At 36.7% G+C, this 19,512-nt stretch overlaps 1 protein-coding gene across 1 annotated transcript; it reads right to left on the bottom strand.

The window, feature by feature from the left end:
* Positions 1-352: 352 nt before the first annotated feature.
* On the bottom strand, positions 353-18,944 carry LOC113074468 (A disintegrin and metalloproteinase with thrombospondin motifs 15-like). The gene is made up of 8 exons (XM_026247312.1): positions 17,799-18,944; positions 8,859-8,991; positions 7,828-7,995; positions 6,181-6,467; positions 5,579-5,756; positions 5,225-5,400; positions 3,793-3,968; positions 353-3,389 (listed from the first exon to the last, which is right to left on the bottom strand). Exons 1-8 carry the CDS (start codon positions 18,735-18,737, stop codon positions 2,570-2,572), a joined length of 2,877 nt encoding a protein of 958 aa, XP_026103097.1. The 5' UTR covers positions 18,738-18,944; the 3' UTR covers positions 353-2,569.
* Between the last annotated feature and the right edge of the window lie 568 nt (positions 18,945-19,512).

The following is a 19,512-nucleotide window of genomic DNA, read 5'->3' as shown; positions in this document are numbered from 1 at the left end:
CTCGGGAGTTTGAAAATATTTCTTTCTTTCTTTCTTTTTTTTCTTTTTTTTTAATTCCTGCATGTAGACACCCAGCTAAGTTTGCAACTGGGTCAAACAAGAGTTAAGATACAATTATAAGTATAAAAAATACAATAGGAAAAATTACACAGACTGCAAATTATTTCTAAATGTTTTATTAGGAATAAATACCTTGAAGCATGACAAAAAAAAAAAAAAGAAAAAAAATTATTGTATAACAAGACATAATAGGTATTTACATGACTGCACAGCCAGATGGATGTATACATGGTATACAAGCCCATGCAGGACATTGAAATCTTTTGCTGTACAAAAGCACAAAAGAAAAATATGCATTTAAGTAATACAGAAACCATCTTTTAGATGGACGATATGTTCACTATGACGAACCTTGATCATGAACGTAACATGTTTAGCGGATTACAGGGATTCTCACTTACTGTGTCCAAAGAACAACTTGCCACTAAAGCATAGGGTACCACACTGTAAAACCTTGTGCCACTAGTTCTTAAAATTCATTGTAATAGTGCTAATAACTTAATTAAAATGGCAACTGTACCAGACAGGGCATGATTATAGCAGCTGCAACTCTGGCTCAAGTGGTAGGTAGAGTAGAGGAGATAAACAGCATTACAAAAAAGGGATCTGGCTGAAAGCTGGATGAGGAGGGAGTGTGTTTGGCAGTACAGAACATGGCTGACAGCAGGAAATATGCTGGCCAGAAAAAAAAGGTCTTCTGAGCTAAATAACAGTGACTTCAAGGAGATGAATTGACATGACGGCTAACATGCTAACACACACGTACTGATAAAACACAGGCTTTGTGTACATAAGGCTTTCTCCTTGCTGTTTCTGTTTTAGGGGGCTAATACATTGGCAAAGACTTAAACATTTCCATGATCTGTACTTTGTCAAAATGGCTCCTCTGAGTTACTGCATGTCATATTACAGCAGTAAAGGTGGATCGCTAGGTTTCACGAAAGGCCATGTGGAAAGTAGCTAGAAGACTTACAGTTATAATAGTACACAGATGACTGCATTTATTTACATGACGTAAAGCATTGGGATAACCGGCTTCCTTTGCTCTATTTGTGAAAAAATGCTAATATTTAGTCCTGTTTGCTGACATGAAGAATGTGCTGATGTGCTATGCTTCCTCTCAGTCCTTAAGCAATGTAAATAAAAACATGGAAATACTAGTAAACCATTTTTTTAGGCTCTGTTAGACTCTGTTACAAATACTCCAGTCTCATTTTTGGATGTTAATCTTAATTTTTAGTTAATAATGAATTGCTCCCCACTAATTTTTCCACATCTCATGAGTTTTGAAGAACAGAGGGTATCAAAGGGGCAGACTGCAGCCAGTTCCATGCAGTTCAAGGGTTTTTGTGGGCTAGTATGTTATACACCCCGTGGAATGTTTCTGTTAACCCAGATGAAATACATTTAGTTTGGCGTCCTCTGCACACAATCATTAATGACCATTTCAAACATCAATTGCTCACACAAATAGATATGTTTACACTGATGTCTGCAGGGGGGAGTCATCCATTCAGTTAAAAGCAATGGATTTTTGCAGTTTATGCTTAATAGTTACACTGATGTTTTGGACTTGGATAGCAATGTCCTTCGTAATCACAAATATTTGTATAGTGTGGTTCATCAATTTCCATATGCTTACATAGACGTGTAGGCCTACATCATTGACATATTAACAGCATCGAAAATGCAAATGTTTTCCCAATTAATGATTTATATGCATAAAAATGTTTAAAATCCTTTTAGGTTTATAGAATATTGAACTGATAGAATGCATTGATTTTACTGCATTTAATCAATAAAAGTAAGCTTTAGGTCTCTGTCATGCCTTTTCAACTAATTTAACATTACAGTATAATTAATGAAATAAGTTTACAAAATGGTATAATGTAGTAAAAATAACTGTCACTACAATTATCTGCCTGTTGTGCTTTGTACTGATGAGAAGTGGTTAGCTTTAGTGTAGACGTGGGATTAGGTTATAATAGTGAAATGTAACTATGCAAATGTATTCCTAAAATAAAAATAAAAATAATATGAAGAATTAATTAACATTTTTTTTGGTTGTTTTTTTTTAGATCCAGAACAAACTTAAATACTGAGATGCTGTCAATATGTCTTTATCGCACATATTCAAACACACACAAAAAAAATATGTGTAAACATTACTTATAAATACCTTTGAATATTAATGACATCAGGCATGATTATGAATTTAGTCTCATCTTGATGATTTAGAGATGTTGTAATATAGAATTTGGTTAGAATTAGAGGTAGAGTACTATTTGCATTTGTGTTCAAGCCTGTTTATCTCGCAATCTCAGTTGTCTATCTTTTGACAGTAATTTTTTTTTTCCACAGCTGTTAATTTTTTCCCCATTGTCAGGCAGATGACAAATTCTAAACTTTAAACCAGAACATATAGTCTTTTTTCTTTGTTCCTTTCTCTGTTGAATATGCAGTTTGACAAAATAGAAGGTCCATGTAGAAATATAAAGGAAGGGAGGGATTATTTACACGTGGCTAATGAACAGAAGTCCAGCTCCTGTGGCTTCTTTTTGTCTGCACATTTCTCCCTGGGAAGAAACTTTCCCACATTTGTAACGCAGTGAATCAGGCGCCGTTTGAAGCCCTTCCCACAGGTCTTGGAGCAGGGGGACCAGTCGCCCACGTCCCACATGGGGCAAGGGTCTCCACATGCCCGAATAGCACTAGGCTTTTGTGCAGGCTCGCAGTCTATTCCAGGCCCACCATCTCCCCCAAGACACTGCACCATCCTCCTCTGGAGTCCATTACCGCAAGTAACCGAGCACACACCCCACCCCGCCACCACCCACTTCCCTGGTTTAGGCGCAATATCGTTGACATATGAAGGTGAGATTTTGTCCTTAAGAAGATCTGCCTCTTTTCCACCTTTATTGATTCTCCCCTCTTCTCTAAGAACACTGTTTTCGGCACGTACCTTTTCTTCTTTCTTTTGCACCTTGGTATCCTTGCTCTCTCGTGGCAAGTAGAAAGAATAGCGTATACGTGGAGGTGTCATCTGGCCCACACAGAGCACTTCAATTACCAGGGCTTCACCCAGAGGCTTCACAGCCTGAAGAGTTTCTGAGGAGAAAACTGTTCCACTGTAGCGGAGCAGACTCCCTTTCACCAGAATATCCTTCTCCATGGCTGAAACCACATAGTTTCCATTCAGTAGGTACTTGCCCTGGCTGTTCTTGACGGCAAGATAGTTGTCGTCGCTCACAATGCCCTTATAGCCACGCTGCCTGATGTCGACGTTAGACGCTCCCATAGGAAGCATGACCACAAAATTGTAACCATGCCTGAAAAGAGAAAGGTCAGAAGAAGGATTAGAATAATTTTGGAATATTATTTTCTTTCTTAGTACATCACTTGGCCAATTCAAAAAGAAATATTAAGAATGTGCGTTTGAAGTCTGCACTGGATTGTGACAGCATATCTAAAAATAATGGCAATACATGTCTGATTCACAAAAACGATTCTTATGAACAAGTTCTTTTTAATGAAACAAAATCATTCTCAAACACTGTCCAGTATAATTTAGATTTGTACGTAAAAAGGACATCAACAAAAATACCGTAAATAATCAGTCTAATCAAAATCAAATAAGGAAATCTGTATTGATACCCAGGCTTAGCAAAAACATTAGGTTTATAATCAATGCCTTAATTATTTTCAGATTATTTGTGACCCAACTTCACTCACATGGGCTTTGTGAAAAGGCCTGAGACCTTCTTGCAGTTCTTATTATCTCCTCCACAGACACCACACTTGTCAAACTTCTTGTTGGATCCCAGTTTTCCATCACATCCTGCCTTGATGCATTTGCCTTGGACACAGACCGATGAGGAGTCAGGAGAACATGGTGTACCATCAACAACCTATAAAAAGCAGGAAAAAAATGATTTGCATGCCAACTATCTTGTGGATACACATAATGTTATGGTGACAAAAATGTAAGGCAATTCTTGTACAACCATTTATTTTGTATTGATGATTAAAATAAATGTTTTTTTTTTGTAATTGAAAATGTAGATTAAAAGGAAGATGTTTGCTACATATACAGTATATGTACATTAGAAAAATCTTTTTAACGGTTCCCGTTGCTCAGTTTTAGAGCAGCTTTGGAAAACAGGCTGATTTCTAACTATAACCATTTACTGTGTTGGGGGGTGCATTGAAACAAATGAGTCTAGCATGTCTACTATTAAGCTATTTCTGTCCCTATTCTGTTAACCATTTGTTATGGATGAGTTACACTTCAAATTAGCATCAGGGCTTACTGAATTAAAATGCAGTCTAGCCTTTGGTATTGCTTCTTTCTTTCTTTTTATTTTTTGCCTCTGGCAAAACAAGTCTTTAGCAGATTAAAGTTCATTGCCGTCTCTTTCATAATACAGGCTCTGCATGGTTTCTTCGATGTCAAATCCCTTTTAAAACAGAATGTCTGTTGCATCTGTACAGTTTCACTCTGCACAACAGTATTTTGCAAGGATAGGCCCTTTCACCTTCTTTATCTTTATCTTTCTTTTCACTTTCATCAGTTCTGTCTGTCTGTCTGTAGTGAAATCTGATGCAAGTGTAAAGCAGCCAGCAAACAGCAGGTATGCTCACCACATCCTTTCTCCTCTTACATGCCTATAGTAATATATGGTTTTAAGTTAATGATTATTTTCCTTTCAATAAATTCTTAGGTGAATGTTTAATAACTCAAAACTGTTCTGAGATTGCATGTGTAGCCTTTAATTTTCCAAACTATTGCAAATGTATTTTGTGGTGTTAAGGTGTGTTAAATTCACTTCATGTTATAGTCTTCCAGACTCACTGACAGATTATATCCCCTGCATCCTCCATAATTCAATGCATAAATTCAATAATCTCCAGTGAGAGAAGCCCTTATTCATGAGATTCTTAGTTTATATATATATATTTTTTAGCTAATATATTAAATGATAAAATCCTAGTTAAAATATATAGGCCCCATTATTAGATTAACTAATATTTTCCACTGCATGAACTGAGGAAACTAATATATATTTTTCATACCTTAAACCCAAACTTCTGTTTAATAATGGTTTTTTTTTTTTTTTATAATTTCTAAACATGATAGATGGTTGTTAACACTTTAATTGCCCACCTTTGGTGCAAGAATGTGGAAGTAGCCTGTTCCATTTGCCCTGCAGATCAGCTTGCATGTGTCTTTAGCCGAAACACCAGAATATTTGGGCACCCACACCACAGAGGGGGTAAGCCGGTTAGTATTCAGACTAAACCCATTGTAAGCTTCACACTGCTCCTCACGATAGCTCTTGCCTAAAATGACAATGAGGCAATGTAAGTGGAGCACGTTCTTGAAATGCTTATTTTATTCCATATGCAATGCAGAAAAAGCATAAATGATTCCAAATAATACAATTATCCTTGTTTACTTTTGTTTACACTGATGCTGGTTTTGTGTATAGAGAGAAAACATTTGGAAAGTGTTTCAAACCTGTGTCAGGGCATGGGAAGAGGCTGCAGGAGCGGTATTTGACCCTTACTCCCTGGCAGTATTTTCCCCCGTTGACTGGGACAGGGTTGTCACACTCTCTCTTTGACAGCTGCACTCCACCTCCACAAGTTCTGGAGCAGGTACCAAACGGCCCCCATTTACCCCATCTGCCATCCACCTAATACAGAAGAAACAGGAAGAGGAGTTAGTCACTACTCGCTTGACCTTTAACATTGAACAACAGACTCTATTTTACTTCTTAACCCCAAATGAATTGGCCACTAAGAACCTTTTTACGGGTCATGTTCAAGATCGCTAAGCAACAGGGCAAATATACCAACGAACAGGTCAAGTGAAGTATGTTTAACGGGCTGACATCGGTATGTTCAATCGCTGTTGTGGACACATGACATCTTTCACACTGCAGTGAGAGTTCCTTTAAAATGCATTAAATGTGTCCATACAACAAAAGTGTAAATACTCTTTTCTAAAATTCTGAATTCTGCAAATGAGCATGATTAAAACCGCAGTGACAGTTTGTATATTTAGTGTTCATCAATCCATACAAGTATTTGAGATAATGTATAAGATTTGTGAAGTACCTTAGTTTTGCCGATCTCCTGTTTGTCCATGCATGTGCCCCTCATGCAGAGCTGTCTGTCCCCGCAGCTGGTTCCGTCTGCCCATGGAAAGTGTCTTGTTTGGCACACAAGTTGCCCGCGGGTCTTCCCTGTACACCACAAGCGCTGACATGGTGCCTGCATGAATGGGCAAGGCTTTGAACCGGCACCGAAGGCAAGCTCACACTGCCGCTCTAAACCATAGGATGCACCTGGGAGCACATCTGGAAGAGCTAACGGTTTCTGAGGTTGATCCAGCAGACAATCGCCTGCAAAGATGTCAAATAATAAGAGAATGTTACACACAGTTGTATGCAATTGTATTTACAACACTTCAGAGACTTTTATTTACAGTCATTTTACCTGTAAATCTTTATTAAAAGTCAATCAAATCAGGAAATACATATGCAAGACTTGCTCAGCTCACCCTAACACAACTATAGCATATACAAACACTCCTATAATGTGTATTTTATTGAGGTAAAATGAAAAGAAAATTGGAAACTTTTCCGAAGACAGTCCCTTCTCAAAGAATATATATGAAATACTTTCGTATTAACCCCTACCCAAATCCAATATTTATGTTTTTCTTCCAGTATTTTAAGCCAAATATCAGCCCTGAGAGGAGTTCTGAATCCCCCAATGACCCCACTGTAAACCTTCACTGAAACACAAACATTTAAATCTGCAAGCTGTAAAGTAAGCTGACCTTGAGATGTTTATTTCTTTGAAGACAGCTTTTCAGAAAGCACCTACACTGAGATGTCAAACCCAGACTCACTCATCACTATTAGCCATGGGCACGCTCATATACACAACTATTCAAAAGGTCTTAGTAAGATTTTTTTTAAACGCTTTTGTTTTTGAAAGTGTTTTTGAAAGAAGTCTCTTATGCACACCATGCAAGGCTGCATTTATTTGACCAAAATACAGTAAAAAAAAAAAAACCTCAGTAACTGTGATCCATTTTTTTCAGAATTCTTTAAATAATAGAAAGTTCAAAAGAACATTTATTAGAATTTTATACATTTATGTAAAACTTTAATCAATTTATTTTACTCTCGTTAATTTAATGCATCATTGTCGTATTATTATTTATAAAAAATAAAAGCAAATTGATCCTAAGCATTTTTTACAGTAGAGTACACACAGCAAAGCTGCTTTTCTATCCTCACATTAAAATCTAGCTTCATTATATACTAATGTAATCAATATAATAATTTTTTTGTTTTCTAGAGCTTAAAATTGAAAAAAACATTTTTAAACTGAACACATGCACTTAGATATAAACATTTGATATATACACATTTAAAGACAAATTTCAGCATATTACATTTTTCATAGATTAATAGTGTCAAAAATAGTGTTATACAGTATCTCAGTACTGCTGTGTTGTTGTTCTTCACTTTCATATGGCATTACCCTTGTATGGTAACCTACTGTATAAAGGCCAAACATATTTGACATTATGCAAAAGTGGAAATGTAGTTGCATTTAGAAATGATATTAAGCAAACCATATTCAGGCCACCTACAGTGGATTTATTCTGAGGGGGTTTGGTTCACATTAAAGATAATTTGTAGCTTTCACATATTGCCAAAATTCACAGTATTGCTTTCATTTATTTACCGTGTCCACTGTCCAGGTAGTCAGTGATAATAGCAGCACTGCATGGAGACCAGGGACTGGTGCGGTTGATTCGGATCAGAGTGGGAGACATCATGTGATTGTCCTGCAGCTTGCCAAACACCTCCTCACATGCCTTAACATTATCATGTGGCATATTGAAGACATGTCCTGTAGCATTGCAGGAGAAAAGGAGAGGAGAAAGAAGTGAGGACACAAGAGGGAAAAAAAGACAAAAACCAAATGCGATGTGTGTCAACACTTTACACAGATGTAAATGAACCATCTCTAGAAATTATCTAAACATAAATTTAGATTTTTGCCTTTTAAAACACCAATCATTCCAATACAATTTTCCTGTCAGCAGTCGCACCACAACTATGCTGAGTCACTTCTACAATACCTCCAACATCTCCCCACATTTCCTTCCTGGCCTTGAGAGGAAACTTTTGCAAAACCGCCTATGAGGTTTCCTACAGGGAAATAAGCCACTTTAATAGAGCTTATCTTTCTTCAGCTGCTCCACTGAGATCATCTGAACTGAATGAACATCATCTCTGGGACGATGTTGTGGAGATCATCCAAACGATTTAGAATGCTTAAATCACTGGTTCTAGACCCACATATTGAGTAGGATTGGCAAGCATTCAGTTCAGAGATTTTGGCACCTCCAAATATGATAAATGATCATGAAAAAGGCTTGTTATTGGAGCATCATGCTTCTGCCAGAAGTGATTAAATTAATGCAAGTATAGAAACTGGTTAGTGTAAGTCATAGTCAGTGATATTATGTGTGCAATGTATTAAATCAATATTTAAAGTTTATTTAAAGTTTAATGCAGTTTTTTAACAGACATATTTACTATTAACTGCTTTTTAGTTTTAAATTGAAGTCAGTCATGTTGACTTATGATTTCTACAGAAGCATACATCATTGTTTAACAATCTTGTAGCTCATACAAGAGGTCTCTCTTGAAAGGTTCTCAATGGAGAAAAGAAACAGGATTTTAACTACCAGAACTGTTTACACTTACCAAGCTCATGGGCAGTAGTGAAGGCAGATGGCAACCCATCATCTTCAATCACAGAACAACTTCTCTTGGGATCACACATGGTGCCGACATCTGCCATACCCAGTGTGTCGCATGTTGAGGCTCCGCACAGGTCCTAGATCAGTAGAACATACATTGTGGTCATCATTCTTATTCTGTTTTTTTTTTTTTTTACATTCTAAATGAGGATTTGTCAAGTCAATGTGAGTACAAATTATATTGAGCATATTTAACCCATAAAAGGTTATTTTTATATACTTTAGTCTTAAAAACATATCTAAAACCAAATTATTTAGATTAAATTTAAAGCTGAATATTTAGCAAATATATAAATTGGTGATGCTGCAGGGCAAATCAACCAATGGCATATGATTTCAATCATTGGCACATAAATCCTGGTGTTAAGTTATATATTAATACTAATAGTAATAAAAAAAATGGTAACATAGATATTCAAGTAAATTTAACTGAAGAATCACACTAACACTGAGTGAAAAACAGTGAGTGAAAAATAGGAAATAGGTAGCTAGAAGAATGTGCTTTTAATTGACATGGAAATATTTCACATGCTCAAAATATCTTTAATTTTTATTGGCCAAAAATGCAGTATCTCAGTCCAAATTTCCGACTGACCTATATTGTGTTTCCAAGGTTTAAAATGGATTTGCTCAAAATATCTGAGCCCTACAGACTCAACATCATAATAGCAGGTTTGCTGGTCACCCTTATCCCATGGTGCAACACCCTACAGTATACCAACTCCCAAAAAAGGACTAGCATTGACTGTGGTCGTAACCTTAGAATTAAAAGTAGAGTTTCTCTCTGGCCACAACACACTTAAAGGGAACAGAAGTTTCACAACACTCTGGTGAAACAGTTCAACTCCTGTTATTCAACAGCATAACTCATTTAACCCTCAAAAACTCATTTTGCTCTAAGAAGCCCAAAAGGCTCTGACATCTTTGACCACATATTAAATTGCACTGTCTAGGACGAAGTTCCAAATCAGTGTGACATGTTAATCACGTTTATACATAACAATCAAAAAGTTTTTTAGTAAACATTGAAGTCTACAAAGACGAAGCGTTTCTTCTGGTCTTCTTAGATTTTACATCTCTCTCTCTCTCTCTCTCTCTTAAAGGGGTCATGATCTGAGAAATCAAAGTTCCCTTGATCTATTGACATATTGGAGGTCCATATGTTAGAAAAGAGTGGATTAACTTTATTTTTTAGATTCAGACTGCATCAGTAAGACCTCAGGGTAAAACTTTCTATGAAGCCCAGATTTATAATTTGGGTATTCTTAAGGCATTATAATGAATGGATAATGGATAATATATAACTTATAATATGTTGTATCATCTCATAAATAAGCATAAGAACCGTTTTGATGTATTATACTATGACATACGTGTATTTTAAGTGTATTTGATGACACTGAAAATACACAAATTTAAATATTTTATTAATCAGCATGTTATTTATTGATTATTTATAAAAAAAATACACACTATTAAAAGAGGTCCTGCATGCAATTGGACTAAATTAAACACTGAAATTATAGCTATAATTAGGGGCAAATTTTAGCACAAAAATATGAAATTAATTGCAAAAAGTGTTTGTATCCACTTAAGTTACAATTAATTATATTTCCCATAGTTAAAATGTATTATAAGTCTCATATCTTGCCATTATTTAAGATCTGCTCTGCACAATAACTTAGTACATCTTATCAGTGTTTTTACTGAAAAATGACAAATACAGAGTCTTCTTGAAAACACCCAAAAGGTTTAATAATGCGGTCTTATTATTTATGTGTTCTTTGTTTACTGTAAGTAAAGTAACTTTATTTTACTTAAAGAAAACAAAGACCACTTATAAATAAACAAAATTAAATCAGATCAGATGAATTTCCTTTAAACAATTTTTTATTGTAATATCAGTATGGTTATTTTGATGCATTTAGACAAATATTGATAATTAACTTTGCACAACTACCTGTCAACTAGCAGTCATTGTAGTAGTACTGGTAGTACGTGCACGTCTGCTAAATATCTGCTTGATGGTTCCCCAGCAGACATTATACTGACTATAAGCAACTTTGCAAGTACGTCAACTTATTCTACCAACCTTAACCATAACCAGTCTACTAATACTTTAAATGAGAGTTAGTTGGCATGTACAGTAGTTGCAAAGGTGCTTATAGTAAATAGACTAAGGGGACCATCAAAATAAAATGTAATGTAATTAAAAAAAAAAAAACTTTTTGAAAGTATTATAACTGATCTTAAACTAGCTCACAGCACAATTAACATTGACCTCACAGGAAACACTCATAAACACTCAACCACTCCTGAGCATTTACAAGATGTAGTAAGACTGTGCAGATTAGATACTGAGATAATCCATTATAAATTAAGTGGATTTAATATGGTATTAATTGCGTGTTATAAATAATCATGCTCTTAAAAGTTATAACCACAAATACATAAGTATAACAATGTATTATACTTGTTGAAATGATTATTTATGAGATGGTACAACATCTTATAAGTTTCAATACATAACATTAAAACATAAATTAGCATTATGTATTCATTATAATACCTTAAGAATACCCTTATAAATATGGGCTTCAAAGAAAGTGTCTCTGTCCTTTGTTCGCTTCATTTTACAGCAGATTTGTTTACAAAGAAAGCACAATTTGACGTAGTATTCTCAAAAAGAATGAAACAAAAAGACAATGCTGGCCATTTACTTCCGAGTCTACAATCCACCCCTCCTATTCACTTTCCGAATGAGGGGGTCAAAACCAAACAGAAAATAGCCTATTACTTCTAAATTATATTTTTTTTATGTAAAAATCTTGATAACATTATAAGTGGACCTCAGAGAACTGTACAAAATAATAAAAAGCGGTGGTTCATGGCCCCTTTAATTTGACCTGGTTCTCACAATCTCTCAATTTCTTGATGTATGTGAATCCAGCTGCTAACTCCCAAGAATCATCATGGGACTAATCATGAAGTCTCCCTGGTCTTTTAAGACGACGGATATCTTGTTCAAACATTAACCATGTCCAAATGCTTCCCTGTAGTCAGACAACTGCCATAAATATATTGGTTGGGAGTGTATTAAAACGTAATTTTGTGCGACAACTGATCTGAGACAGATAACAAATGCAGTAATAAATCTTTATTCAAGACAAAATTAATTGTACATGAAACAAACACTAGTCTGTAAAAAAAGGGCATCCACCAGAAAATTCAGTTTAGTTTAGTTTGACAAAATGTGACTCACTCTGGGACCTGACTACACTCACAGGATGAAAATACGGCAATGTTGCCAATTTTTCAAAAAATGTAGCCTATTATTAAATGAAGGCAACATGACCTCGTCCCACAAATGCATATAACAGGAAAGGTGTGACCTGTCTTTCTAAATCACTCCAACCTACACTGCCTCAACACCAGTTGCTTTATGCACAAGGAATTTTGACTTTACATTAGTGCTTAAATGAGTCATTCTGCTCTAGTTACAAACATACAAAAACAAATCTAAATACAGATGGTTTGCTGATTGGATTACTAAAGAACGTGAACAATTGTGGTCGTTCACAGTTTGGTGTTTAGGTTGTTACTTTGATCATTTGTAGTTCAGAAACTTCTAGAACAGAAGTTTCCAAACTCGGTCCTGAAGGGCTGCTGTTCTGCAGAGATTAGCTCCAACCTTAATCAAACACACCTGAGCCAGTTAATCAAGGTCTTACTAGGCAAACTAGAAACTTCCAGGAAGGTGTGTTGAAGCAAGTTGGAGCTAAACTCTGCAGGACACACACCCTCCAGGACCGAGGTTGGAGAAACATTGATGGACAATTTCATGAACAGTTGCGCTTCTTCGGTCCAAACCTTGCATCTTATTCATATATCACCTGCAGTTCAGCTATGAGAATAATAGTTGAATTTATTATTAGAATAAAAATATTATCATGAAATAACACATATAAAACATCTGATTAGAAATAAGAAACACTGTAGACCAGAACCCTGTCCTGACAAACTTGCACTTGTGTGACCTAGTTTTAAAACATGATGCACTGTTAAATGAAATGTGAAGAAAATTATAAGATGTGATCAATGTTTTATTTTTTCTATGATATATTTATCAGCATCCAATTAAGATGCTATCTGATCAATGTATTATTCCATTGTATCCAGTGAATTCATCATACAATCTTCCCCACTTCTTCATCCGCCTCCTCCAGAGTTCAGACTCCAAGTGCATGATGACATGCTTTGGAAATAAAATATGGTATGAGCCTTTTGAATTCTAGCCATCTGCCTGTGCCAGGTGCAGAAAACAGAACCAGACCATTTTAGGCTCCGGTTTAGCTAATGGTCCTGTGCACTGACAATGTTAGATAAGCAATGAGAGCAGACTCCCATGTCATTTCAATTAACTTATTTATCCATTTTTATTTTTATCCAACCTCTATGTTTGGCAAGAAATATCTTTATCCTTTGCAAAACAGGGGGAAAACTTGCCCATACTCTCCACAAGCAGATCTGACCCAATTGGCATCCAGCACTGCACACATACGACTTTCATTATGCCTTTATAAAATCAAAACTGTTCCATATGTGCATTTCTCTCACTTTTTCCCTCTCTTGCTAACTCTTGCCTTCCTTCACACTTTTTATCTATATCGTTGTTGTACTTTCTCTGATAAACTATCCTACACTACCCCTGCGGGGCGGTAGTGGTTATATGGTTAGCCACCCGGGTAGATGTACACTTCCAACAGAGTGTCTATGCAAACAAGCACATAATTAAATACAGGCCACATAGCAATTTACACTGTAGTTCTTAAACATTACAAAAATTAGATGTTTCTTGTAATAATGATTGCAACAATATTTGAGGCATTTCATTTTTGCCGTCTTATTTTATTTGGTTCTGAATTTCCATTACCCAACAAGCGCAATGAAAAGGTTTATTTAAAATCATCCCGTGTGACAAACTTGAGAACCACAGGAACTGCAAAAAACATGCTCACATGGCAGTCAACAAACTCTGAGCTAGTGATCATTTTCAAACCAAATATGTAGTTATATAAAAATAGGAGATTGGCCTATAGCCCAAGGCTGTTGGTTACTTTTGCCAGCTAGCTGAGGAACATATTGAGAAGGCAGATGCTGCACAAGTTTGATACTGGTAAATTTTTACCAGTAATAAAAAAAATTGAGTTAGATGTGGTTGTGGGTCCTATATTTATGTTAAAAAATGCTTAAATGCTTGACTCTTAAAGACTAATGCTATCAATGCAAATCCTTCACTTTTCCTCCACTTTGCCTTTGATAAGGGCTGTATTTAGAGAATCCAAATAAACTTCAGATGGGCCTTTTTGTCCCTGTGATGAAAAGCTGAGTCAAACTTTTAAGCTGGCTTGCTGTTCCCAATTATCTAAATTACATAACACAAGGATCTATTATAAAATACCAGTAATGTTCTACATTAAACTTCAAGTATATGAGTATACAGATATATTTACAACCAAAAATAAGACCTCAACAGAATGTGCAATCTCCATATCGAATGTACACAAAAAGCAAACTTTACCATACAAATTAGATTAATTTAGCTTATTCAGTGTTGAAGAAAGTAGTATTTACTGGGCAGTTAATGATGATAGTTATTTTGATTATTTGAAACAGGTTCATAAATGTGATGCTGTGAACTTAATGCTATTACACATGTACACTGTAAACTTTAGTTACTGTGCTGCAGTGGCATGTAGAGCTTTGTAAATGTTATAGTTTTGTAATAGTTATATTACATGTTGCCATATCTCTCAAGACTCTCAGTCTCTCTTGCAACAGTGGCCTAGTTACAACTTTTGCTCTGGTTTTTATTAATCATGAACCGTTGCATTTGTGCATGACAGGCCAGTAGTGACTCATTCTGGGACTTTTCTTGTTTCTTGCAACAAATGTACTTATTAAAAATCATATTTGCTGCCATAATATTTAATTGGTGATTAAAATACCTACAATAATCCACTGCTGGTTTTGATGCCACTTCATCATTTGACAGAAAATGAGGTCATGACAGAACAACCTGAATGGAAAGATATGGTTTTATTCTCAGGCTGCAGCTGGGATTGGAGCTCTGCAGCAGGTGGGCCTGGACACAGCGGACACATGGGTTTTCTCTCTCTGTCTTTCCTGCTTTTCTCTTTCTTCACCACCCTCAGCCTCTCCCTCATTAAATACTTGTAATGGGAAACAGACTGAAAGGAGGTAGGAGGAGAAAGAGGGGTAAAGAGTCAGATCGTGTGCAGTTGGGACTAAGGATAGTGGAAGCTCCCCACAAAAGTGGACACTTCCTGTTAGTGTATCTCCCATAGTCCTGTATGAAACTCCCTTTACCTCTTTTGTATACATTGGCCTTGCTGACATAAATAAATTAAAGAAATAGTTCTGTCATTATTCACCCTGACACTGTTCCAAACCCATTCGACTTTCTTCAGTTGAACACAAAAGAAGAAAAATCTAGAGATTTACTTGTAATACTTTTCCATTCAAGTACAAGGCACTTTAAAACTTCAACAAGTCAAAGTCAAGAACTGGATCAATCTGGATCACATTATAAAAAACCTAGTGACTTTAGAAGACTTGGAATAATGCATGCATCATATGAGCTGCTTTTATGATTCTTTTCTGGCCCTTTTTTTTTTTGAAGATTTGTTTGAAGCACTAGTCCCAATTTATTAACTGAATGGAAAACAGCAACTAATATTCCTACTTTAGCTATTTAATATGATATATGTAGGTTGCAATGCATTAACTAAATAATGTGATCATCTTAATTTAATTATCTGCACAAGCTACAGTTTTATAGTAGTTTTATATGTAGTATGCCTGTACATTCAATATATACCTTCTGTAATGTTCACTTATCCATCCATTAATTCATCTAATCAACCATTATCCTTCTCATCCATCCATTAATTTGCTCATCAATTTACATTTGTAATGTCATTCATTTTCTCTCTGTATTATGTATGCAGAATTGGATAATCACACCATACTCAGTTTGGAAACTTTAATATAGGTTAGCAGATGTACAAGTCTAGCCCCTCTCCAACTCATCTTGAGTCATCCAAGACCACGGAGGAACCTGAAAATCTCTCTCTGGCCACAGGGAGTGATAAACATAATGAGTGGAAGAATGTAAGGAGTAACTCTGCTCTCTTGCTAAAATGCTTCATAAGTTCCCTTTAGAGAAAAAGCAATAAAATATTTACTCTCCTCAGAATGATTCACTACAGCTGTCATCTAGACTAGGCAGACATGACTGGACTGGATGTCCAGCTCGGGTCATGTGTAACTGCAGCAGATCGCCAGAGGATACAATGGTTGTGCTCATCTGATGTGTTTGGAATTGGAAATGTTTTCACACATACAAGCATTCCTAAAAAACAGCTGACAGCATAAAATTAGTTCATGGGTGAGTCTTTACAAAGCAGGGGTTTATGTGTGCATAACACTGAGGACTGAATGCTAAGCTTTGTCCAGCCATTCCTTAATTTTGCCCTGGTCAATGTCATTGATAAACAGCTGATAACAGTACTGAAATGGGTTGGGTTAAATAAGGGCAGGAAAACGTGAAGTTGTAGGAAGCTGATGCTACTGAATTATATACAAGTTGGTAACCAGTAAAGCCAGTAAGTCTTTTCAAAATACTGCATTTAGTTTAATTTAAACAATAGTTCAGATTCCAGGCTTACCGGAAAACAGTGCCTGTGACATTTCTGCAAAATATTAAATTGTTTCTTACATGTTTTGCAACACTTTCAAAGTGTTTCAAAGTCCAGTGAGTGCTGCTAAGAGGGTGTTCAGTTTTACTCTAAAAAAAGATGAACATAAACATATTTACTATGTCAGAAAAAATCATATGGGTCAGCACGATAGCCTCGTGCTTAATGCGTCGGCATATAGTGCAGCTGCACTCACAGAGACCCGAGTTCAAATCCTGCCTTGAGGTCCTTTGCTGATCCTGCTCTCCTCTCTCCACCCCAATACTTTCCTGTCATCTCTCCACTGTATTTGCAAAAACAAAAGGCCCATAAATGTAACCTATATGTCATATGGACCTGGTCATGTGCTGCAAATGTGTCAGAATGTATTAGTTTGCAAGTCATGATCCATGGTAAAGGTGTTTTGAGGTTATAACATAGTATTGCGCAAGGAACCATGTTATTAATTGATAATTTGTCCCAATAATCATAATGTGTAAAAAAGGAATAAAGGTTGGGCTGAATTATATGTAGGTGTTTTACTGAAGATTTGCGAAATTGTAGGAGACAATGAGCCTTGATCAATTTTAGCCCTCTGCTAAGTATTCTGCGTATGTTAATTGTATCTTTGCTGATTTAGAGCATGCATTTCTACTCGCAGTGCCGATACAGGGCAATAGCTCAAAGGCAGAAGTGACCAATGACCTTAACAACTCTTATAAGCACGATGGGAACTGCAGGTTAACTGGAGAGGCCACTCATGTTGCAGCCTGCCCATTACTCTGTGAGATACAAAACATAGTTCAGAATTTAACCAAGCTTTAAGTACCAGTGCTAAGATAAAAACATTTAGGTTAGATTAAAAGCATTTTTTTTTACAAACAACAATTAAAACACCTGCTTATTGCAGTGCACCTAAAAAGCTGTGATTACAATGTCATCATAAATCATGTCAAAATTGGTTTGATTATTATTGGGTAAGTAAATTGCAGCAAACTGTGTGGTGTTCAGTTTTGTTTCTTGTTGCCTGCCATCAATTTCCACAAGATACACGAGCAGGATCATTCCAGGATTCGTTGAGTCTCATACTGCACCCTATTGACCAAAGACGCATTACACCTTACCTGCTTTGTAAAAAGGATGGCGGTATCCCAATACTCCGCATGCTTGTCGCTGTTTTTGTTCATCTTCTTCTGCCAGGTACAGAAATTACGCAGGGTCATCGCCGCGTTCCCGGAAACCTTGGGTCCTTTCTCTTCCTCGTTAATCACCATAAACTTGACAACCACGATGTTGATAGAGTTAAAAATAGTGGGGTGTTTGTAAAGCTTAGCTGCCACTGACATTAAGGTCAGCACGTAATGCTTGAGGTCGTCACCGTGGAATTTGGCCATGGATTCGTCGGCCACCACTAATGTCTCTACATAACGCGGAATGGAGACAAATCTCTTCGAGCGGTTTTTCAGAACTGACATAGTGACGTTATTCATGTGTTGTTCCTTCAGGTGCTTGAACTTCGCCAAGGACTGTGCAACGGTTTGGGTCACACCGCTGTCCACGCCGCATCTTGACGTGGAGTTGCCACTCAGTTTGGCGTTAGATCTGCGGCTGATGACATGCGCATGCATACTGTCCCAGTCGGTGTCGTTTAAAGCCGGCTTGATGAAATATTCCCAGCCACCGTAACCGAATGCGCCCTGCAGTCCCTTGCACAAGCTGAGCGCTGCATATGAATAAGGATCAGAATTCACTTCACCGGCATAAAAACACCGGCTCATATCTTCACTATGCGCGGAATTGTGAGCAGTTGCGTCGGTGTGCGTCGAGAAAGCAGGCGAGATGAAACTGGAGTCCGATTGTAATTCCAGTATAAAATCTTGTTCAAATGCACTTATTTTGAACGCAACCGTTTGCGGCAACGTGTAGACTTCATTACTGACCAAATTGTTCTTGACATGATCCAGTCTGACGGGCACGCACAACTGACTCTGCATAGAATAAACAATGTCCAATTGAGCATAAAACACGTTAACAAGAAGAACTGACCTTAGCAACAAAAACATGTTTGTGCGCTAAAAAACTTTGATTTTGAGAAATGAGAAAGTTCGGTGAGATGTAAATACAACAATATTCCAGGATGCGATTGCACTAAAAGTTTGACTTTGCGCGTCCACAAAGAGTGAAATCCGCCGGTCTGTGATCCATCCCTTTCTTGTACCTGTATACTGAAGCAGCTCTGCTCATGTATCGCCTTTATGCGCGCGCGTCATTTGTAAACATCCAGCCTTGTAATCAGAAGATTTTGGGGAGGTGCTCGAGTGCGCTCATTGGGTAGGCTTTAGTTTTAAGGTTAAACCAGGAACTACTTGTGGCTCTGAGCTTTCGCATCATGAGCGCGCAGCGCTCCAAGAGCCGGGTTTTCCTCCCACTACATTTACAGCACCCAAACAATGACTTAGGAGAGGACAGCACATGAATAAGGCATATATTATAGCTTGCAAAGTTCAATACATATTATATTTAAGTGATCTTAATGTTTACCTCTGAGTTTGGAGGCCTATGTATGATTTTATTTATATTTCTTCTCTTTTCTGAAACCTGCATAGACTAGTACTACCACTTGTAGTGGTAGGAAGTGAATGTGTAGCCGCAATGACTTCTACACAAGTGAGGAACATAATTATTGAATTATTCAGTGAGCATCCATGCTGCTTGTCATTTTCCAAACATAGTTTTGTTGACACTGATTATTGTATAAAAGCGCTATATAGTGGTATAGGTGAGATGACTTGATTTGATTTGATTAGTTTCCAGGAAAAAAAAAAATCCCCTAACAAT

This window comes from Carassius auratus, chromosome 5 (genome assembly GCF_003368295.1).
Source record: "Carassius auratus strain Wakin chromosome 5, ASM336829v1, whole genome shotgun sequence".
In the NCBI taxonomy this organism is placed as follows: Eukaryota; Metazoa; Chordata; class Actinopteri; order Cypriniformes; family Cyprinidae; genus Carassius; species Carassius auratus.
Note: the sequence above shows the minus strand (reverse complement) of the source record. Positions and strands in the feature narration are given on the sequence as shown.